The 23,066-nt window shown below is 55.7% G+C and overlaps 1 protein-coding gene across 1 annotated transcript; it reads right to left on the reverse strand.

Annotated features, from left to right (window-relative positions):
• Positions 1-270: 270 nt before the first annotated feature.
• WDR87 (WD repeat domain 87) lies at positions 271-15,518 on the reverse strand. Its single transcript, XM_066638142.1, has 9 exons — positions 15,269-15,518; positions 14,861-14,982; positions 14,581-14,754; positions 8,708-10,611; positions 6,369-7,188; positions 5,798-6,009; positions 5,007-5,353; positions 2,333-4,553; positions 271-1,921 (listed from the first exon to the last, which is right to left on the reverse strand). The coding sequence occupies exons 1-9, from the start codon at positions 15,516-15,518 to the stop codon at positions 271-273; spliced, it is 7,701 nt and encodes a 2,566-aa protein (XP_066494239.1).
• Between the last annotated feature and the right edge of the window lie 7,548 nt (positions 15,519-23,066).

A 23,066-nucleotide genomic window follows, 5' to 3' on the forward strand; every position in this document is an offset into this window, starting at 1 on the left:
GTGGCCCCAACCCTGCTGATGCTAGCGCTGTAAATCTCTGTGAGATACTCAACAGTAGCAGCACTGCCTCCAAAGTAAGACAGTCCAGACTCCGTCAACGCCCGCTTTATTCTGCAAAGCCGCTGCAAGGAGCACCCCTCATGCCAGAAGTTCCTCGCGGCTGCGTCTCCACGTGGCCCACTGGCCTTGAGGGGCATTATGCGATTTTCAAAAGAGGATTCTTGGAAAAGAACTTTATATTTATATACACAGACTATATACATAGAAACACTACAGCGCAAACACCCTTCGGGAGCCGCCACGGGCCGCTGCGTACAGGTGCAGCTTGAACGGCTTCCCCTTGAAGAAGCAGGTCTTCCACTTCATGGACATGGTGCCGCACCGGGAGATGCCCCAGGGCTTGAAGGGGTGCACGTTGTTCTGGTAGCTGAGGGGGAGGATGCTGTGCAAGGTGGCTTGGGGCTTGGGGGCCAGGCGCTCCGAGTGATGGACCAGCTCACAGAGGATCCGCTGGCCCAGGCTGGCCTGGGCCTCGCCCATCTTCACCAGGCTGCTGGTGACATACCTGTGCTGGCGGTAGTCGCCCACCAGCAGGCGCTGCATCAGGGTGCGGACGAGGGGGTTGCTCACGCCATAGAGATCCAGCAGCTGGGCGACCTTCTCCTGCCACTCCTTTGACTCAAACCCACCTTCCGCCTTAAGGGCCAGGAGGGACTGATACAGCTTCATGAAGATCTCCCAGTCAACGGTCTTGCTGTCCATGCGGAAGATGTGGTGCCGGGTCCCTCTCCGGAGCCTGTGGCCAAGCTTCTGCTTTGGTGTGGGCCTTGTAAGTAGGTACAGGGAATTCTTGGGAATCCTTGGGAGGGGGGCCTTTGGCCCTCTTTGGGCCTGCTGGGGTGCTCGGGGCTCTCTCACCATTTGCAGGATGGTCTTCCAGGCTGCCTGGCGCTTTGGGCCCAGGGACCACGTCAGGGCAGGCTGCTTTTGCCGGGCACTCAGGAACGCCCTCCTCTCTACCACCTCCTCGCCTTGCTCCTCTCCCTCTCTTGCCCCCTCCACTGTCACCTGCCGCCCCTCCCTCCCCCCTGTGCTCAACAGGATTGGCTGGGCCCGTAATCTGAGGCGCCTCTCCCGCCGCCGCAGCTCCTGGGACTTCTGCTCGGCCCGGTCCTGCTCCACCTGCCAGCTGACCAGGGACTGCTTGAGCTTCTTGTCCAGCCAGACCCTCTTGCTCCGGACCCGGTCCTCATCTGCCTTCCACTTCTTCTCCACCTTCTCCCACCAGGCTTTCTTGTGGACCTCTGTTTTCAGCCGCTCCTTCATGCTCTTGGCCCGCATCACGGCCAGAGCGGACTTCAGTAGGGCTCTCATCCTAGATGCAAATGCCTTGTGCTCAGTGTCCAAGGACTGGTGGGCCTTCACTGCCTCCCTGAGCCCAATGAGGATGGAGGTGGACCTTTTGGAGAAGTCCTGCTGCTTTGCCTCAGCTTCCTGCAAGAGCTCTTGGGCCTTCTGAAGTAGAGTCTCTACCAGGCCCTCGGCATCTGTGGTGGAGGAGATCTGGAGCAGGGACACCATTTGGAAGAGGCGCTTCTGGAAGTTTTCGTCGCTGGCCTCCAGCTTCTCTGGTCCAGACAAGAGGTCCAGGAGCAGCTGGGCACGAGTTGAGAAGTCAAGCCCTGCCCCCTGCACCTGTCCCTCCTCCAAAATGGAGAGCAAGGCTTCCTTCTCCTCCTCGGAGAAGGGCCACTCGTCCTCAAAGGGCCACTCGTCCTCATCTCCAATGTCCTCCCACAGGGCACCACCTTCTTCCTCAGAGGACAGGCTGGCTCTTCGTTCTCTTTCCAGGCGCTCTCTCTCTGCCTTCTCTTCAGGACTCTCTTCCTCCTTTTTCAATAGTGCTTCGAGACCCTTCTTTCTTAACAGGGTTTCAAGATCCTCCTTTCCTAATTGAGCTTCGAGACCCTCCTTTCTTAACAGTGCTTCGAGATCCTCCTTTCTTAACAGTGCTTCGAGACCCTCCTTTCTTAACAGTGCTTCAAGACTCTCCTTTCCTAATTGTACTTCGAGACCCTCCTTACTTAACAGCTCTTCAAGACTCTCCTTTCTTAATAGCTCTTCAAGACCCTCCTTTCTTAATAGCTCTTCGAGACCCACCTTTCTTAACAGTGCTTCGAGACCCTCCCTTCTTAACAGCTCTTCGAGACCCTCCTTTCTTAACAGTTCTTCGAGACCCTCCTTTCTTAACAGTGCTTCGAGACCCTCCTTTCCTAACTGAGCTTCGAGCTCCTCCTTTCTTAACAGTGCTTCGAGACCCTCCTTTCCTAACTGAGCTTCGAGCTCCTCCTGTCTTAACTGAGCTTCGAGCTCCTCCTGTCTTAATTGCTCTTCCTCTGTGTCCAGCTCCATTAATGTGTCCTCTGCCAGTTCCTTGGCTCTCATCCTGGTCAGCTCTTCGAGTTTGGGCTGGACCAGCTCCCAGATCCTCTTCTCATCCAGCTCCATCAACCTCTCCTCAGCCAGCTTCAGTGCCTTCTCCTCGGCCAGCTCCAGGCCCTTGGCAGCCAGCTCCAGAACTCTCTCCTCGTCCACGGTGATCTCCATGCCCTGGATCATCTGCAGTGCCCTGACCTCTGCCAGTGCCAGAGTTCGGGCCTCAGCCAGCTCCTTGATCCTCGCCGCGGCCCGCACCCCCTCCAAGCCCTCCCCCAGCACCTGTGCCTGGGCTTCGGCCAGGGCCCGGATTCGCACTTCCTCCAGCAGCGCCTGGCGGGCCTCGGCCAGCAGCTTCTCCCTGGCTTCGTACGCAGCCTGCCTTTGGGCCTCCTGCAGCGCCTCAGTCCTCATCTCGACCAGGGCATTCTCCTTCAGCAGGGCCAGCGCTATCTCTTTCACACGCTGCAGCGCCATCTCGCCTGCCTCCACTCTGGCCTGATCCAGCACCTGGGCCAGGGCCTTCTCCCGGGCCTCAGCCAACCTCCTCTTCTTCACCTGGATCAGGGACCTGTGTATCACCTGGGCCACCACCCTGTCTGCTGCCTCCTTCAGGGCACTCTCCCATGCCAGGGCCCACTCTTCGACCTCCTTGTGATCCCTGTCAGCTTCCTCTGCCACGGCCTCCCCTTTTCTCAGGCCAGCCCACCGTCTTGCTGCCCTCCTGACTGGCTCTTCGGTTCTCCTCCTAAATAACATTCTGAACTTTCTCTCCGCGGCCTCAGGCTCCCTTTGTCGGGTCATCTCCTCTTCTTTCCCCTTAGCCACCTCCCGTTCTCTGACCGCCTCTCCTTCTTTCCCCCTGGCCACCTCTCCTTCTTTCCCCCTGGCCACCTCTCCTTCTTTCCCCCTGGCCACCTCTCGTTCTTTCCCCTTGGCCACCTCCCGTCCTTTTGCCAGGGCCTCCGGCCGTGTTTTTTCCATGACCTCCTCCCATTCTCTCCCGTCAGACAGGACATCTGATTCTGTGCCCGCAAGCACCGCCTGCTCTTTCGCTTTGGTGGCCTTTAGCTCTCTTCCGAGCCCCTTCTCTCTCTTCCTCAGGATCTTCTTCCTTTCTCTCCCAGAGAGCACGAACTCCTCCTTCCTCCCTTTGGCTGCAGGCTTTGGCTTCTTCCCCATGGCATCGGCCTCCTCATCGGACTCTGCTAGTTTCCAGGCCAGGTCCTCCATGCTGACTCTGGTGGTCCCCTCTGCAGCTTTGGAACTTGGGGGTTTTTCTCTCGCAGCCACGAGTCTCCCCTGGGACACCTGCTCCTGCGGCACCTGCTCCTCCCTGAAGGGAGACTTGGACAGCTTGTCCATGTACTTCTTCAAGCCAGCCACCTCCTGAAGGCTTTTCTGTGGAACAGCCAGGAGGGACTGGCTGATGGATGTGAAGAGCTCCCAGGACACGTCTGGGCCACTGAGGGCCATCTTGGCGGAGGCAAGGAAGTCCTCAGCAGCTGTGCGGCCCTCAACGGTGGGGGCGATGCGCAGCATCATCAGCTTGTAGAGGTCGCTGCGCCACTTGGTCTTGTCGAGGCTGTACTGCTTCTTTGGGTCTATGAGGCTGCCTTTGGGGGTCACGGGGGGCAGAGCAGGGAGCCCCATCTGGCTGGGCCTCAGTGGCACAGAGCCAGTCTCCACCTTCTCGACCTCCGTCTGGGGGCCCGCCAGCTTCTCCTTCCGGGTGTACTGGTGCTTCAGCATCTCGCTGTAGAGTTGGGTGCGGGTGTCGCGCCGCTGCAGGAGGACGGGGTGGGCTAGTTTGGGGAGCTTGACCCGCTTCTCGGTTTCCTGGGAGTGGGAAGGCTTGGAGGGCGAGCGCCTCTTCCCTTTGCCCGCGAGCGCCTTCCTGGCCTGCCGCAACTCCTCCCACGTGGAGCCGCTGCTGCTGCTGCTGGTAACGTAGCTGGTGCTGCTGGGGCTGCTGCTGCTGCTGGGGCTGCTGGGGGTGGGGCTGGGGCTGGGGCTCTCTGGCAGAACGCGCTCGCTGCTCCTGGGGGTCGCCAAGCCCTCTCTGAGCCGCGACTGGGCCCTGGGAATCTTCGCAGGCTTCCCACCCTCAGGGCCAGCTGTTGGGGCAGGAGAAGAGGCCAGGTGAGCAGGGGGCCCTGCGACCCAGGTCAGGGGACACTTTGGGAGGGACTGCGGCTCAGGCAGCCTCGTGGGTCTGGGGGGACAAACCCAAGGAACTCTCCCATTCCAGGAAACTGGTTAGAAAATAGCATGGGCGGGACAGGAAAGGCTCTGGCCTGGGCTGGAGACTGGTGAGAAGGAACCCAGAGGGACCTCTTCCTGGGGCCTGGAGGGGGATGTGTGCAGGGCAGTCTGGTGGGAGCTGGGGACCGGCTGCCCACAGTTTGGGTTCTCCAGAGGGAGAACGGTGGGGAATTAGGAGCTGCCCAGGCCTGGAAGGTCCCACCTGCATGGGGCTCCGGCTGCAGTCACCCTTCCCCGGGGCTGCCCAACCCAAGAGGAGGCTCTGAGTGAACAACGGCTCCCTGCTGGAAGGGAGCGGTACTCACCGGAGCCCTTGGCAGCCTTCTTCTCATCCTTCCCAAAGAGTCCCAGCCACCGGGCCTGGGCTCCACCGTGGGCCTCTGGCTCGGCGTCGTCACCCATGTCTCCGGATGCCCTGGAAGCGAGGTGCTTGCGCCGAGCGGAGGGCAGGCGGCCCCCCCGCCGGCTTTCTGCAGGGGGGCACTCGGTCGTCAGAAAGAGATTGGCGGTCAGCAAGCTATCCACCCGGTTCATCAGTCTCCGCGCCCCCTCCGTCAGCTCGTAGACAGCCTCGTCCTGCGTCCCCGCCACGATGCCGGCGGCGCGCACCCTGCGGGGGAAGTAGCCTTCGGGGGGCGGGCTCAGCTGAGTCCTGGAGGAAGGAGAGAGAAGGTGGCTGGATGTGGGTGGCATCCAAGCTTGGAGCCTGCCCCAGATCTCCTCCCTTCACAATACATCTCCTCCCTGAAAGAAGTGTGCGTCTTGATGCCTTTCAGGACTCCCCCCATCACACCGGCCACCTGGACAGACTGAGAGCATGCTGGCCGCAGGGACCAGAGCAGGTGCCGGGTGCTCTGCACTCACCCCCTCTTCCGCTGTGCAGTTTTGTATGGCAAGCAGAGCCAAGCCTTGATGCACTGGACACCCATGGCCTGGCGCAACTGAAAACGGAGTGGGGGGGGCTCTGGGTCCTGATTTATGGAGAAGCAGCTAGGAATGGGACCCTCCAGGATCCTTACTGAGCTCAGAGAAGTCCCAGGCACCCCCGGCAGCTGCGGCCCACCTAACTACTGCCCAGCCCCCAGGAGGTCCTCACAGGTCTTCCAGGCTTGTCATCGCCAGCCGCTGCATCTCCTTCTTCAGGACAAACTTGTCGGTGATGCCGGCCACGGAGTCCAGGAGGGAGCGGGCCAGATCCCTCACTTTCTTGTTGTCATCCAGCAGGGCCCGGGCCAGTGGGACCACATCCTTCTCTGTCAGGAGGTCCATTTTCCCCAAGGCCTCCCAGGCTGCTAATCTCATCCTCACCTGTGGGGAAGAATCAGGGTCAAAACAGTCTTGACTCTTGCAGTTGACTCCTGGAGCTGGTGGGGGTGGAGGAGAGTTCAAAGCCAGGCTCTCCTACCAGTGCTTTGCCAGCCCCCCCCCCTTAAGAGACTCCACAATTCCTATTTCATCTTTCAGCCATCCCATGCTTTTTTCCAACTCCAGCCACATCCCCATTTTTTGGCCAGCGGCCGCTCCCATTTTGTATGCAGAGGGCATGACCAGTGGGGGGGCAGGCAGACCTAGGAGCCCCAGAGCCTCTCTCAAGGAGGGGCCCTCAGCTTGGTGACTGCACCCTCACCTCTCAGCACTATACCCCCCCCCGGGGTGCCTGTGCTGACCTCCTTGTGATCCGTGTCCTGGATGAGGCGGTTGAAGGCCACATCCTGCACCTCAGGGCTTAGTTCGTAGGACTCGGCTATCTGGACCAGGGCGGTGGAGCACAGCAGGTAGGTGGAATAGGGCACGTCATCCATCAGGTCCAGGATGGCCTTTGTGATGCAGGGAAGGGTCATCTCGCTGGGCTTGTGCCGCAGCCAGGGCTTGCTCACAATCTCCGCCAGCAGGTCGCGGCGGTGCTGCCCCTCAGCCAGGGAGGGCCGTTTCAACTTGGGCCCTTTCTTCTTCCGGGACTTCTCTGGGTGCTCTGCCTTGCCACCCTCCGGCAGCTGGATTTTGATCACCCTCCGCACTGGCAGTGCCTGTCTAGTTGGCTGCAAGGAGCAGCGCAGGTCCGGGGGCGTCCCCTTGGGGAATAGCTGGGCGCGGATCACTGAGTTGGGGACGTAGCCATCCGGCGCAATGGGCCACTCACGCCCAGCCTGGAAGGCGATCCTGCGGTACAGCGGGACACTCTCAGCCAGTGGTGGGAGGTCACGGCGAGGCAGTGGCAATGGAAACTCAGCTGAGGTGGGCTTCTTCTCTGCCCCTGAGGGCTTGAAGGGGGACTGCGGAATGAGCTGGTACTCCACGGCAAACTCAGGGTGCCTCTCCTTGATGGGCATTCCAGGCTCATAGAAATCAGGGCCAGGAAGAACCGTCGGTTCCTTGCCGGCAAACTCCATCACTTTGGCCACACTCTTCTCGATCACAACCTCCTTGCAGTTGGTGACGGGCTCCAGGCCCTCATATTTCTTGGCCTGCTTGCCCACCTGGCGGTACCTGGGACAGGAAAGAACGCAAGCTGAGTGCTCTGGAGTGCCTGTGTGGGGATACTCCCTCCCTGCACGGCCACAGCCCAGAAACCCCACATCCTAAGCATCACCCCCCCCCACACACACACACAGTTCCCCAGAAGAGGTCTGCTTGCCCCTGCCCATGCCCAGGACCTCCTGTGGATCATGATAATTTCCCCTTGTGACAATCCGGCAGTGCCCTGCCACCCTCCTGCAAGCCCCTTTCCCTGGCAGCCTCTTCAGCCATCACAGGGAGGTCTCATGGCAGGTGGAATTTGTCCCCCCTGGTGTGGTGTTGGCACCACAGTGCAATCAGTGGCGTTGCTGGGGGTGCTGGGATAAAGGCCCCCCCCCCAATTCTTTTCCTGGGGCTGCCACTGCAACTCTGGTCAGCAGGCGGGAGGCGGAGAGGTTCCCAGTGGCAGTGGCGTAGCTAGAGGGGGGGGACAAAACTCTAAGTTTTGCAGGGAGCTCCCCGCGGCGTGCAGGCGGCCCCTCCCCTTCGGAGACATTTCGGGCGGGGGGAGCAAAACGGAGCTGTATGATTCCCTGCAAAACTTAGCGCTGTGCCCCCCTCCGCTGGCCCAGCAATGCACAGGAGCACCCCCGCCCAGGGACGCAGGCAGGGCCCCCTCACCTGTCAGGCTGTCGTAGCACTCGATCTCGGTGCTCTCCGCCAGCGCCCGCTGCTCCGTGGAGAATGAGGGCTCAGGTGTTGGCTCAGCCAGGTGGCTCCTCTGAGGGGTGGAGGACCTTTCCAGGACCGTTCCTGGAACCACCCCGCCCGCAAAGCCCTGGTCTCCCAACAACTTGATGTTCCTGCCTCAAGGCCGGCCTTGGCTCTGCCTGCTCTTTGTCCCACCTGCCCCTGAGGCTGGATTTGGCACAGGGAGCTGACTGGGCACCATCTCTTCAAGCATGATCTGGGCTCTAGAACCCCCCTTCCCTTTCCTGCAGGCCCACCTGCTGACCCCTGCTGAGGAACTGTGGGCACTCTACTGCACAATGCACTGGTTAGTGGCCCCAGCCATGGTGTGGCGCCTGCAGGAGCCACCAGGGCTCTGCAGATACCAGGTGCATCTTGTTTTTCCCCCTTTCTAGGACAGGAAACGGCTGCAACTGAGGGTGGAGCCAAACAACCGGGTGGTGGAAGTGGCAGCTTTCGTGGTCACCTTGGGGTGGGATCCAAGTGGACATGGGTGATCCGGGAGGCGGGGACCTCCGCACAGCGGGTTCCACAGCTAGTGCTTGCTGTACCACCCCTGATGCTGGAGGCTGCTGGAAGAACACGGGCAACACAGGCCTGCCTGGGGCCTCTCAGACTAGTGGGTCGATGCCCCTGGCGCCTAACTTCTGATGCTTGCACAGGGCAGCAGCCGTGGAAGGGAAGTCAAAGAGGCAGGTGAGCAGAATGCTTCTTCACCTCCCATGACAAAGATTGGGCCTGGCGGGTTCTTGTCCTGCTGGGGCTTCCCTCCTCCCCTCCCCCCCGCCCTACAACTTACTTGGGCACGAAAACGATGTTGAAGGACAGGAGGAAGCAGGGCAAGAAGGGCAGGGGAGTCTCGATCACGTCGTCAGGCACACACTGGGTGGACAGCGACTTGAGGTGCTTGCTGGGCAGGTACGTGACACACGGGATGAAGTAGATGTTCTTGTTGCCCCCCACCACCAGGTCCCCACGCTGGTTGGCAAAGCAGACCCGGCTGAACTTGAGGCTGGTGTCAAACTCCACCAGCAGCTGCCCCAGGATGTCCCAGATGCGGACGGAACCATCCGCCCCGCCAGTCACGAGCATGTTGAGGTTGTAACAGTAGTCGAAGGAAGTGATGGTGGTGGGGTGCATGGCGTCGGACTCCTTCCAGAAGGGGTTCTTCTTGCCGGGGACCAGGGCCGCCTGGCGCCAAAGCCGGACCCGATTCTGCTCTGTCAGGACGCAAATGTAGCCGGGGATGAGCAGGAGGTGGTTGATCCGGCAGTGGGGGCTGGGGATGACGACCAGGGGCATGAGGTCCAGGAGGCCGTTCCGTTTCAAGGCCACGTCGGAGAGGATGATGTACTCATCTGCCCCGTAGGAGCACAGGAAGGAGGACTCGCGGGAGTGGTAGGAGAGGTTCCCTGCCGCTGAGATGCTGCTGAGGGCCATCACCCTGCCGTCATGCAGCTTGCGCCCCCCCATGCGGAAGAGGTGCTGGGTGACTGAGCGCACCCTCCCGCTCTTGTATCCACTGAAGATGAAGCTGAAGGTGTGGTTGCCCAGATCCAGGCGGCTGTAGGCCAGGCACAGCACCTTGTCGTCCGCACTGTCTGTGCAGCGCAGGATGTACTTGGTGGGGCAGGGGTTCTTGGAGGTGTCCAAGACATAGATGTCGGAGGTGCCCATTGTCACCAGGAGCTCCTCCCGCTCTGGGTCATACACATAGTCCAGGGCCTTCTCCAGAAACTGGAAGGGCCAAGTAACAAAGAGCATTTCGCCCGTCACGGGGGACAGGAAGCGGCTCACCCCGTCTTCGGTGGTGGCCAGGATGCGGGCCTTGTCTGGGCCGCACTGCACCCTCGTCAACTTCTTGAGGCCAGACTTGGTCCTGTTGAAGAGCTGGTAGAAGTTGTTGAGAGTACGGATGGAGAAGGTGTACTGGGTGCGGAGGAAGAAGGTCTGCTCGCTGATGAACTGCATCTGGAAGACCGGCTCCCCAATGTCCACGCGCCGGAGAAGCTCGCATGTGGTCAGGTTCCACTCCTTCAGCAGCCCGTCCAGTGATGCCGTCATGAGGGTGTGCACAGAGATTCGGCTGACCACGCTGCTGATGGCGCTCTGGTGGGCCTTGAACTGGTTGATCTGGCTGCCTGTGTCAAAGTTCCACACCTTGACATCCCCGGCTAGGTCTCCTGCATATAGCAAGCTCTGGAGCCAATTGGCAGAGGAGCAGGTGAGGGACACGCCTTGGCTCACCTGGAAGGTGCGTATCTCAGCTTTGGTTAGGTAGTCAAACACACGGATGATGTTTTCACACAACGCCACCAGCACCCGGCCCTCTTGCTCCAAGCTGAGGGCGTGGACAAACTCACCACTGGCAAGACACACCTCATGTGTCACACTCAGAGAGCAGCTCTCCTCCTCGCTGAAGGACCAGAAGGCCACCACACCAATGGCACCCGTCACCAGCTCATTGGTCTCAGGGTTGTAGCAGACACTGGTGATCAAGTAGGGTGAGATCACCGCTGAGAGCAGCTTGATGTCCTCCTGATGATCACTGAAGAGCCGGATGTGGATGTCCTCGCAGTAGGCCACAAAGAGACGTTGGCAGGGAACGTAGACGATGGTCAGCACCTGTGGGTCTTCCTCCAAGTCATAGTCCTTTTCCGTCATTGGCGTGTCCTCCTCCACATTGTAGATCCAGACACGCACCTGCCACAGAAAGGAAACCCCTTGGGGCCACCAGAGCTCTGCCAGGCTAGGAGGTAAGTGGGTGGATTCTGTCCCAAGCTCCAGGAGGGAGCTGGAGTCTTTGGGAGGGGGGGCAGGGCCCAGAGCAGAGCAAGAGAGGAGGGGCCCAGGCAGGCCTGTAGCCAGGATTCTAGAGGTGGGGGGGCGACTATCTTTTCAAGGGGGGCAATGATGTCAGGTATCTACACTGGTGGGCAAAATGAAAGGATAAGTCTGGAGAAACATCAAATACCCGAAACTACCCCAAATTTCAGGAAGAGAAAATAATGTGGGGTGTTGTTTTTTTGAAAGATGCAATCATTATCTGTCAAGCAACGTAAGAATAATGTGCATAGAATAAATGCATCTCTGCATGCAATGTAAAATGTATTGCCTACATCAGGGGTGCTCACACTTTTTTGGCTCGAGAGCTACTTTGAAACCCAGCAAGGCCCGGAGGTCTACCAGAGTTTTTTTTACAATGTTCGCACCATCATAACATATAACATTTATGTGTACAATGTATGTTGGTGTACCTTGAGCCCCACTGAGTATAACAGGACTTACTCCTGAGTAGACATGCCTAGGATTAGGCTGTGAGGCTGCAATCCTAGCCACACTTACCTGGGAGTAAGCCCCATTGAGTACAATGGGCCTTACTCTTGGCGTTTCCTCCCAGAGGCACCTGAAGGGGGGGGGTCGGCACTCCGAGATCTACTCATTTTGCCTCGCGATCTACTGGTAGATCGCGATCCACCTATTGAGCACCCCTGGCCTACATAAAAATAACATTCAACATATCCTTACATTTTGAGCACCCCTGGCCTACATAAAAATAACATGCAACATATCCTTACATTTACACACCAGTTAAACCCTATTTAACACCTATCTAGCACCGATCTAGCACTATCTAAAACCTATCTAACACCTATTTGATGTGAGACGGGTTTTACAGAATATTAATGTCCAGAAAGCAGCTGGCCCAGATGTAATTCTGGGACGGGTCCTCAAAGACTGCGCTGCAGAGCTGACTGAAGTTTTTGCAAATATTTTCAATTTATCTCTGTCACAGTGCTCTATCCCTACTTGCTTGAAGACATCTAGCGCCATTTCCTAAGCAGACAGTAGTTGCTTCTCTCAATGATTATCGACCTGTGGCTCTAACTTTGGTAATTATGAAGTGTTTTGAGAGGCTGGGGTTGAAACATATTAAGTCTGGTCTTCCTCCCACCTTGGATCCTTGTCAATTTGCTTACAGGAGTAATAGATCAACTGATGATGCCGTCTCTATTGTTTTACATACATTCCTGCGTCATTTGGAACGGGGTACATATTTATGGCTGTTATTTGTGGATTATAGTTCTGCTTTTAACATCATTCTACCTAGCAGGCTGTTTTTAAAAATGACTAGTTTGGGCATACAGCAAGACATTTGTCTGTGGATAAAGGACTTTTTGACAAATAGGCCACAGTCAGTTAGGATGGGCTCTTATCATTCTTCCACTCTGATATTAAATACAGGAGCTCCCCAAGGCTGTGTGCTGAGCCCCCTTCCTCTATTCCCTGTATACACATGATTGTACCCCATCACATAACACCAATGAAATTATAAAATTTGCAGATGATACTACAGTGGTGGGGCTTGTTAGCGGGAACGATGAGTCTGCTTATAGGAAGGAGGTATTGTTATTGTGGTGCAAAGAAAATAATCTCTCACTTAACATCAAAAAAACTAAAGAACTTATAATTGACTTCCGGAAAAAGAGGTATGTACACACACCATTATACATAAATGGTGAGGAGGTGGAGAGGGTTGCTAGTTTCAAATTCCTAGGTATTTACATCACAGAGGACCTCTCATGGACTATTAACACCAGCATGTTGATAAAAAAGGCACAAAAGTGGTTATATTTTCTGAGGAAGCTTGGGAGGTTAAATTTGTCACAGCAGCTGCTTGTGTCTTACTATTGTTGCACCATTGAGAGTGTCCTAACCCATGATATCTTGGTGTGGTATGGAAATTGCTCTGCAGGGGACAAAAAAGCTCTGCAGAGAATTATTAAGATCGCGCAGCACATCATTAACCTTCATCTACCAGCTTTGGAGGACATCTACACATCTCGCTGTCTGCAGAAGTCACATAGTATTCTGAGAGACCCCTTCCATCCAGCTCATAAGTTCTTTGAACTGTTGCCTTCGGGACGATACAGAACTATGAGAGCAGCACCACACGACTCCTGAACAGTTTTTATCCCACAGCCATAATTACGTTGAATAAGGCGATATAGTTTTTACCATGCTCCTGGGCATTATGGTCTGTTATACTGTTTTTATATTATGATGCATGTTGTATAGAATGCGTGGGTGAGTGTGTAGAGTGTGACTGTTGGAATTGTTGTATATATTTATGCTTGTATCTCAAAGGTGCATAAATTTTGTTGTGCTGTAGCACAATGACAATAGGAAGTTACTACTACTACTACTACTACTACTACTACTACTACTAAACACCTTAGGGATGGACCTTAAGGCCTTAGGCCTTAGGCCTTAGGGATGGACCTCAACAAGTGGGAAACCCTGGCCTCTGAGCGGCCCGCTTGGAGGCAGGCTGTGCAGCATGGCCTTTCCCAGTTTGAAGAGACACTTTGCCAATAGTCTGAGGCTAAGAGGCAAAGAAGGAAGGCCCATAGCCAGGGAGACAGACCAGGGACAGACTGCACTTGCTCCCGGTGTGGAAGGGATTGTCACTCCCGGATTGGCCTTTTCAGCCACACTAGATGCTGTGCCAGAACCACCTTTCAGAGCGCGATACCATAGTCTTTCGAGACTGAAAGTTGCCATACTAAACACCTTTATAGCGCATATATCACACCTATTTAACACCTTTATAGTACCTGTCCAGCACCTATCTAACGCCTTAGTGCCTATTTAACACCTTTCTACTACGTATATATCACCTATCTAGCCCCTATCTAGCACCTACATAACACCTATTTAACACCTATAGCGCCTATATAATGCCTATATAACTTCTATATAGTGCCTATTTAACACCTATATAGTCTCTATCACCTATCTATCACCTATGTAATGCCTATATAGTGCCTATCTAGCACCTATATAACATTTTTTGATGACACATTGCTGATGCATTAATACATATTAAAATAAAATTTATTTACCTTACATAAAAGCAAGAGGAAAGATATGCTAGTCAAATGCAGTCACGTCATTGGAACACTAGTTGTTGTTTTTTTTACAATATTCATTACTTTTAAAAAGCAAAGTACAGAAGATTTGAATTTACTGAATCTATCTGGTTGAGCTGAATCCTCCCAGCTTTCTGAGAGTGGAACCTCCTTGGAACCAGGGGTGGATCCAGTGTCTGTATTTGGGAGGGGCCATGAGCACTACCTTCAGAGCCCAGGTCAACCAGGCAGGTAGACCTGGGCTCTTGCTTGAGTTTATCGCCTCTGTGGCCATTTGCTGGGTGGGTAGACCTAGGCTCCTGTGTGGACTTGGAGCCCAGGTTTACCTGCTGTGTAGATCTGGGCTCCTGCTTGAGCTTATCGCTTCTGTGGACATTTGCTGGGCAGGCAGACCTGGGTCTGGGCTCCCACCTGGACTTGGAGGCCTGCTTGGGTAGACCTGGGCTTCTGATTGAGCTTATAGCCTACATAAGAACAGCCCCACTGGATCAGGCCATAGGCCCATCTAGTCCAGCTTCCTATATCTCACAGCAGCCCACCAAATGCCCCAGGGAGCACACCAGATAACAAGAGACCTGCCTCCTGGTGCCCTCCTGCATCTGGCATTCTGACATAGCCCATTTCTAAAATCAGGAGGTTGCACATATGCAGAGAAGGAGGCGCATCAGTTTGTGACCTCATTCAGGGAGGGGAGCCAGGGCCGCCACTGCCATGAATAGACAAGCAGCCTCTTGCTCACCTTGTTCTTGTTTCCCTTGGTGACCCTCCAGGTGAAGGATGCAAAGTAGCTAGTTGTGTTGGCTGGATAGAAGCAGATGAGCGGCATGAGGCTGGGGAAGCAGCTTGCCCGGAAGATGATGGTGGGCCGGTCACTCAGCAGGATGTGGGTCGCCTCAGCTGCCTCTGGCAGGCCCTGTTCAGAAAGGGAGATCAAGGGAAGTTGGCATGGAACAGGCCAGCCCTGTTGCAGCCCTGCAGCAGGCAGGAAGCCCTGGGCCCCAGACCAGACTCCCCGTTACCTTCTGCAGTTCCAGCTTCTCTAAAAGTTGGCATTTGAGTTCTTTCCACTGCGGAGCAATGCGGATCGGGGCCTTCAACATGGCGAGGCTGCTAGGTGAGTGTGTGAGTGTCGAAGCAGGCCCTGGGACAGGGAGAAGACCGGTTGCTCTGCAGGTCACCCTGACGACGTCAGTCTGGAGAAGAAAGAAGTGTGTGGGGGGGAGGGAGAACTTGGGCCTGATTCCCAGTTGGTCTGGTCCAGAGGAGCTCCGCAGGAAGCAACGAGCAGTGGTTGTGGAAAGGGGAATGGAAGTCATCACATTGACGGGACACCTTCAAAACAACCTCAATATAATGTGGCCCATTTCAAGTGTTCTCAGACCAACTAGATCCAGGCCCTGGCCACAAAATGCCTAAGTTGTGTGTACCTGTGTGGCTGCTGGAGCTCTGCGGTTTGATTCTGTTGGGCTGCTGATTCATTTCTGGGCATAATTCAAAGTGCTGGCTATGACCCTTGAGGCCCTTCATGGCTTGGGACCCTGGGGCCCGTGGGACCACCAGCTCCGCCCATTCCGGCTTTGCCCCCTGAGGTCTTTGGAAGGTGAGGATGCTGCCACGATGGAGAGCGGGGGGCAGTGACCAGAAGCAGGGCCTTCTCTTTGGAGGCACCATGGCCATATCTGATTTGAGAACTGCCCCTCCCTGGAGGTGTCCCAGCATGAGCACACAGCTGCAATAGCTTCTTGCAAAACATCTGGGCAACTTTGGTGAGTCTCCAGGGGAAGAGAGTCCCACAACTGTAGGGATAGATGTGGGTGCAGGATGTGGGACCCAGTTCTGTTGGGTCAGAGCAGACACTCCTGGGAGCAGGGAGGTGATGCCCAGCTCCATCATCACCCTTTCTTTTTCGGAGACCAGGGGCACATGTGGTGGAACCCTGGACTTCGGAACTCCTCCCCCTCCCCATCAGGCAGTCTCTGCTATGGAGCCAGCCTAGCAACAAGGCTCCAGCTGAGCCACATTCCAGACCCAGTTGCATTGTGGGTATCACAGGAGATGCCCCAGTTCCTTGGCAGGTGACTTGTGACCCCTGCACAATCTAGGACTGCCAGAGGCAACTGAGGGGGATGACACGGGACATGGGTGGTGAGTGGTCAAACAGGCCACCGTTCTTGAAAGAAGCCACTCGAATCAGGGCAGCCACGAGGCCACAAAGGAAGAAGGAGTGATTACCTGTTGAGACCCTCGGAATCCTGAGGGCAAGACAGAAGCATGATGTCACACCCACTAGCCAATGAGCAGAGAGGCATGGCGGCTTTCACAGGACACTTTCAGAACAGCTTGTTCTCTGGACTACAAGTCACTTCAAGTCTGCTGGGTTGCTAATTTTTTTTAATTAATAGGTCGTTTTCAGTTAATTATATTTGCAGTTACAATTGCAGAAGGTTCAGAAAGCCCCCCAAATCCCACCTGAGCACAATAGGATTTTTGCCAAGAGCCCTTTAGGCATGGAACAGCAGCAAGGGATGTTTGGACAATGTGGCATGGCCAATGATGAACCAGAGGGGCCATCTCATTCATGGCAGGGGGGGGAACATGGGGTTCGTGGGGGAAGCTCCCGGAATGGCTCTGAAGGGAAGGGGGAGGGGCTGCTTGCACACTACAGTGTGGTTCCCTGCAAAAATTAGTGCTCTGCACCCCCTCTAGCTACACCACTGGCCTGGAGGATTGTGTCCTGTCTGGATCATGGCATTGTTTCCAAAAACTAAGAAAGTATCCAGGATATTCTTTTATTTTGCCTTTTAAACTGCTTTGTGTTTTTGTTGTTGTTGAAAAGCAGCATATAAATGATCATCATCACAAAAGACACTGTCTGAATAGCCCCCCCCCCAACCCTCTCAAATATGAATTTAGCCATAGAAAACTTGAGTAGTGGTGGATTTTTCTCCCCAGAGTGATGCTTTTGGAGATTTTCCACTGGGAATAGTTTTACTGCCCCCATCAAAAAACAAATTTCTCCTCGCTTACGGCCCCTCTGCGTGGCTCTTTCCAGAGACAGGTCAAGAGCTGTGGAGTTGCAGAATCTGACCAGGCGCTCCGGGTGGAAGAGGCTGGTGTTATTGTCCACACATTATGTAACCAGAGTTTGCAGCTGGAATATTAATCTTGGGTCGTCCCATGAGGCTGCTGCTGGCTGTGCCTCTCTGCGTAGTCCTTTCTGTTCCCAGACATTGACCTGCATTTGCTGAGCAAGCCAGTCTGTGCTGGCAGCCTAGCCAAAACTGATGCCCCCCCCCTTTGGGATGGCCCGAAGCTGCCCCACGTTTGGCAGGAGCTGCCTAGAGCTGGGGTTGGTTGAGACCTCCTGATCAAACCTCCTGATCCACCATCAGGGACCTCGAAAAATCAGAGGCCCTCCCCACCCGAAGAGAGACTCTCCACTCCCCACAGTGGCCACAGGGTTGGAGGCTGGACCAAGCTTGGCCAGATAGCAGGTGGAACGACCCCAACATAGGCCAGTTGGTCACTTTCTGGACACTGCTCCCCTTCAGTACTGGTCCCTTTTGCTGCCCGGCCCATCAGTGCCAGGGCTTCACAGGACCTGCTGGCCTGGTGCCTTGCTTGGTAGGCCAGAGTGGGAGCCTCCAGAACACAGGCCTCTGTCACTTATGCTCCTGTTTGCAGTCTCTGCTTGCCAAGGCTCTGGCTGGTTTTGCGATCACTGCACATGGCACCTCATAACCTTCTGAAAAAAGCCATAGCCACCTCCTTTTCCTTCCTTCGTCTTTGGTGACGGAGGTGGTGATGATGGCATCACGGTGCAGGGCACTTCACCAAGTGCGAGAGTGTAGGCTTCCAGCCCAAAGACCTCACACTCTGTCATTTGAAGAGGAGGGAAGGGAAGGCAGTGCTAACAGGGAAAGACTCTGCCATGGCTTCATGCAAAGGTTTTTCAGTCCAGTCCCAGTAGGACAAAGAGACGGGAGAGGTGCCAAAGACTGCAGAAAAGATGGTTTCTTAGCAGGGAACTGGAGGGAGGGGGGAGCAGGGAGGGACCTCCAGTATGGAAGGAGGGGGGAGGCTGTGGGAGGTAGCAGGAGGCCCTACAAGGTAACAGAGGGCAGTGGAGCTGGAGGCAAGAGAACTACAACCAGGGAGGTGTGAGGACATGAGATCTGAGAGACAAACGGGGCAGCAGGTTTGAAGGTGGAGCTGGGAGGCTTGTCTTGGATCTCCGGTGGTGGTGGACAGGGAGCCAGTGTAGGGCTGTACAGTGGTTTGCTGCAATGACACAGGGCTGAGATTTTCAATGAGAAGTGGCAGTTGAGAAAGGGGTACGGAATCCCAGGGCTGCCCCAGGAGTGGATCTAAGTGGTTGCCAGGAGTCCTACTGAAGCTGTTCCCCAGGATGCTCTGCCATCACCACAAGCAATCCCAGGAGCCAACCCTCAGGTGACATGGTGGGGCCAACCCCTCCAAATCTGGGACGGAGGTGGTGCTGCATGGCTCTCAAGTGATTTTGCCAGCAGAAACAAGAAATTTCAGGGAGGCGTAGATGGGACTCCCTCTGGCCCCAGCACCCACAGACGGACCACAGGCTGGCTCTTCCTTCCTGCCCACAGGCTGAAGCAGCTAAGCAGTACCCTCCTGTTGCCATGGCGACCCCAGAGATCTGGACCACTTTTGCTGCTTCCATGGATAAAAGGAAGCTCCCCGCCCCCACTTGACCTTTGCTGCTGCGATGCAGGGAATGGTCACCAGGGGGCAGTAGGCACCCCCTTACTGCAGACTCCCTGGCAGGGGAGGAAGACTCTTCCTGGGGAATTTTAACTTGGTGCACAGTGTGGAAGACACAGCCCACTGCTTTCCCCCTACCTGGAAAGGGCTCCACACTTGCCCTTGGCTAGAGGGCTTTCTTGTGTCAAGCAGGGTGGAGGCAGAACTGCAACCTCCATTCTCAGGTCTGGGAGAGGCAGTGGGTTGGGGTCCCTTTGGTTGCAAAACAATCCACATTGGCCACTTGCAGCCCAGGCCCCATGCACTGAGGGGGCTGCATTCGGCAGCTGCCTCTTGGGTGCTGCGAGCTCTTGGGACGGCCCTGGCTCTTATATATGCAAGAAAGTGTCTGTTTTGAAGCTAATGTTGAAAAGAATTGATTTTAATCTGTTATTAATATGTGGAACTCATTGCCACATGATGTGGTGATGACACTGGCCTATATGCCTTTAAAAGGGGATTGGACTGATTTCTGGAGGAAAAGTACACCATGAGTTGCATCATGACTGTGTGCAGCCTCCAGGTTTTAAGGTGGCCTGTCCCTGAATGCCAGGTGCAAGGAGCTGCACCAGGATACAAGGATCTACATAAGAACATAAGAGCAGCCCCACTGGATCAGGCCATAGGCCCATCTAGTCCAGCTTCCTGTATCTCACAGCGGCCCACCAAATGCCCCAGGGAGCACACCAGATAACAAGAGACCTCATCCTGGTGCCCTCCCTTGCATCTGGTTGTCTTGTGTGCCCCCTGGGGCATCTGGTGGGTCACTGTGAGATACAGGAAGCAGGATGAGATGGGTCCTGGGCCTGATCCAGTGGGGCTTTTCTTAGATTTTTATGTTATGAAATCCAGGGGGAGGCCCCACTGAAGTGTTCAGAAGCTGTGCAGGAGCTGGGGAGTGACCCCAGTTCCCTATTTTCCTCCTGCAGGTATTGCTGGGCATAGACCAGGGAGCCCAGAGGAGGAGGTCCCTGCGCTATGGGTGGCTTTCAAAGCAAAGGTGCTTGCCCGGGGTCCACCAGGTTTGCTCACTCACTGCCCACATCTCACCTGGTAGCTTCTTTGGGCCACGTGTCTTTGGATTCCTGTTCTGCAAAGAGGGGCGGGCGGAATGGAGAGATCCCCCTGGTGCTCAGGGATTCTTCAGCCCCTTCCCCTGGGCAAGGAAAGGAGGAAGGGCTTCTTTTCTTGTCAGTTGGAGAGTGGTGGCTCAGAAAGGAGGCCAAAACAGACAAGGGACACAGGGCTGTATTGGAATGATGGGGGGGGGGGCACCTGATCATTGGTATGTAGAAGTCTATGGAAGGGGGCGTCCTTGGATGACCACTACAGGGAGTCTGTGGCAGGGTTTCTCCCCCCCCCCCCCGCACTAAACAACAGAATGATGGGGCTGAGTTTCACACAGCAGCATGAACTTGCCCGCCAAGTGTTTGCTTAGGGTGCATTAAGACTACTCCCATTTGGATGGCAATCTCTGTATGTGGCACTTTGCACAGTTCTGCAAACAAACCAGGAAAGAAAAGGACAGGTTGGAGGGCAGCTCTGCAGAACCAGGTTCCCCTATAGGCAGGCAGCTGAAAGTGCTGAAAGTGTCCTTGCACTTCTGATACAGCTGCTGCTAGAAATGACCAAGGCACCCTGAATGTTTGCCTCCTCCAGCCCAGGTGTAGTAGCAAGAAGAAGGCTCACAGTCACAAAGACATCCCTTCCACCCGTGTGCCAATCATACAACCTCCCAGTGCTTGAACATATCACCCTACCAGGCAGCTCAGGGCTGCTGAGCCAACCATGGTATTGTATAGGCACCTGGGTGGTCTGGAGGGAGGGGGCTAAGGAAAAGGACCCCAGGTGTGTTTGGAGAAAGACATTGTGAAGGAGAGGGGAGGGAGTGGTTGTCCTTGGCCAAATGGTGGCCACACTTCCCCTGCAACAGGCAAGACTAGAAGACACAGCCGAGAATGGGGCTGCCTCTCCCAGCTCCGTTCTGCTTGGGCCGTGAGGCAAAAGGATGCAATGGGGCTTCCCTGAGTTGCACACAGACAAGCCCCAGCACCTCCAGGAAGCTGGTGGACCAGCGAGGCAAGGTGATGTCGGCAATTCCAGCAGTACTGGCTGGCAGACGTTGGCTGCCTCTTCATCTCCGCAGAGCTTCTTGTGGAGCAAAATTCCCCAAACAATCATCTGTTTTGCTCTCCCTTTCCTCCTCCAGGCCATGCATGTTCAGTCAACGTTCCTGTCTCTCTGCTGGGCGGCCCACGGATCGGCCCCACTCTGCAGCCGGAAGAAGGAAGAGAGCCACCCACGTGGGAAACCTGCATAACTCGATCTGCCCACCCCCCCCCCCACTCTGAAGGGCTGCCAAACAGCAGCAGTGCAACGGGCTCAGCACAGGCAATGATCAGAGGTTACTTCGCATGTCCCTGCTAAGGTAGGAACCTTTGGGAAGAGCTCAGTACAACAGCCACAGGTGCAGTGTGGGTCCCTGTACCATGAAGGCTCGAGGTGGGGCTTTGTGCACCCAGCAGAGCACCCCCCCACCTGACAGACTGATTGGTTTCACCACCTCCTGCTCTCTCCTCCCACCTAACAGCCACTTTGGAAGCTGGCAGTGCTACAGGCTCCAAGCAGGTCTGCAAAGCAGCACCAGGGCTCAGGCAGGAGGGCAGGCAGGAGGGCGCCTCTCTTCACTGCCCGAGAGGCTGGAAGGAGCCTTGGCCTGCTCTGCCACTTCTGTATCTGCTGTAGAGCACCTGCAGCCAGAGGAGCGCAGGAGAGAGGCGGAGGCTGCGAGACCATTCGCTGGCCAGACCATTCTCACAACACCTGGTGCCCAAAGGGATGAGGCCGTTGGCCCTGAGGCTCTGGGGGAGGGTTGTGCTTGTTGTACTTGCCTGAAAAGGGAGAGGCCCTGCCTGTGGGCTGGAAGCAGCTCTGTACCAAGGTGTCTGGGCAAGGAGGACTCACTTCCTTCTTCTTGGCATCCACGGGTGTTTGCTTGTGATTCTCCCTGCGGTTCTTGAACCCTTCCTCCTCCTCTTCACACTGCCCTCTGCCAGGTGATAGATAGAAATAAATCTATCTGTGTATCATCCTGAATTTCATGCATTGTTTACATCATTATTCAAGGTGTGCGTCTCTGAGTCTAAGAAACTGATGTCGTGCCTCCCGTGGGGTGTTGTTTTCCACCTAAACTCAAAACAATACCCCATGAGGGGGCACAACGTCAGTTTATTAACACAGAGACACACATCTTGAATGACAACGTATTAACAATGCATGAAATTCAGGATGATACACAGACAGATATCTATCAGTTGGCAGAGGCAAGCGTGGAAGGGGCTCCAACCTTGCCCCAGTCCTCCTCCCTCACATCCAGCCCAGGGTTCAGTGTCCAGGATGAAACTGGCTGGAAGTCACATCCTTGGGACCCAGGAGCCCTTGCTGCGCAGTCCAGTCGTGGCTGCTCAGTGGATGGGCATGGAGGAGGGCTTCTGCAAGAGCTGGCCCATCCATGAGGCCAACTGAAGTGGTTGCCTCAGGGAGCAGGTTGGTGAGGGGCAGTGGCGTAGCTAGATGTTTTGCATGAAGGCTCACTGCAGCATGCAAGTGACCCCTTCCCTTCAGAGCCATTCCGGGTGAACGGACAAAATGGAGACATTTGCTTCCAAAGGGGGGGGCAGCTTGCACACTGCAGTGAGGCTCCCTGCAAAATGTAGTATTTTGCACCCCTCTAGCTATGCCACTGGTGAGGGGTTCCCCTCTCTGGCTGCCACCCCAGTCTCTTCCACTGCCCCTCCTTTTCCTTCCACTCCCTGGATTGGGAAAGAAAGTGGGGGTGGGGAAGGGCAGAGAGTTGGTGCAGAGGGGAGTCCTGAGCTGGCATGGGGAGGGTGGGAGGGAGGAGGAGCAAAGAGGCTGGCACAGCACCAGGGCAGCAGAAGCAGCGCTTGGCATGCCACCCTCGGACTCTAGGTCTTGGGCTGGCCCTGAACTCTGCACATGCTCAGGGACAACCCGTTTTGTTAACATACAAGTCGCCTTCCCCACCCCCACCCTCCACTGGGGTTTGAAGGGAGAAGAGAAGGTGAAGAAGGTGTTAAACTCTGCACATGCTCAGGGGCAACCGCCTAGCCTTGGGTTTGAAGACAGAAGAGAAGGTGTGAAGCCTTAAATCACTTCTTCCAACGTTGCGTATACGCAACAGGGACCGAATGTGTGCACTCAATGTGTACCGGGCAAAAATGCGTTAACTCGCGCCTGGCCCTGGAGGAGGAGGCGTGGCCTGAGGAAAGGGGCGTGGCCTCCAGGCGAGCGGCACCTCCTCCCTGTAGCGGCTGCGAGGCGGTCGAAGGGGCGGGGCCTCCGCGCAGCCACGCCTACTTCCGCACAGACTCCGCCCCCTCCGCGCGCGCGCCTGTGAGTGAGAGGCGCTAGCTCAGTCAGTCAGTC

The sequence above is a fragment of the Tiliqua scincoides genome, chromosome 10 (assembly GCF_035046505.1).
Source record: "Tiliqua scincoides isolate rTilSci1 chromosome 10, rTilSci1.hap2, whole genome shotgun sequence".
NCBI lineage: Eukaryota > Metazoa > Chordata > Lepidosauria > Squamata > Scincidae > Tiliqua > Tiliqua scincoides.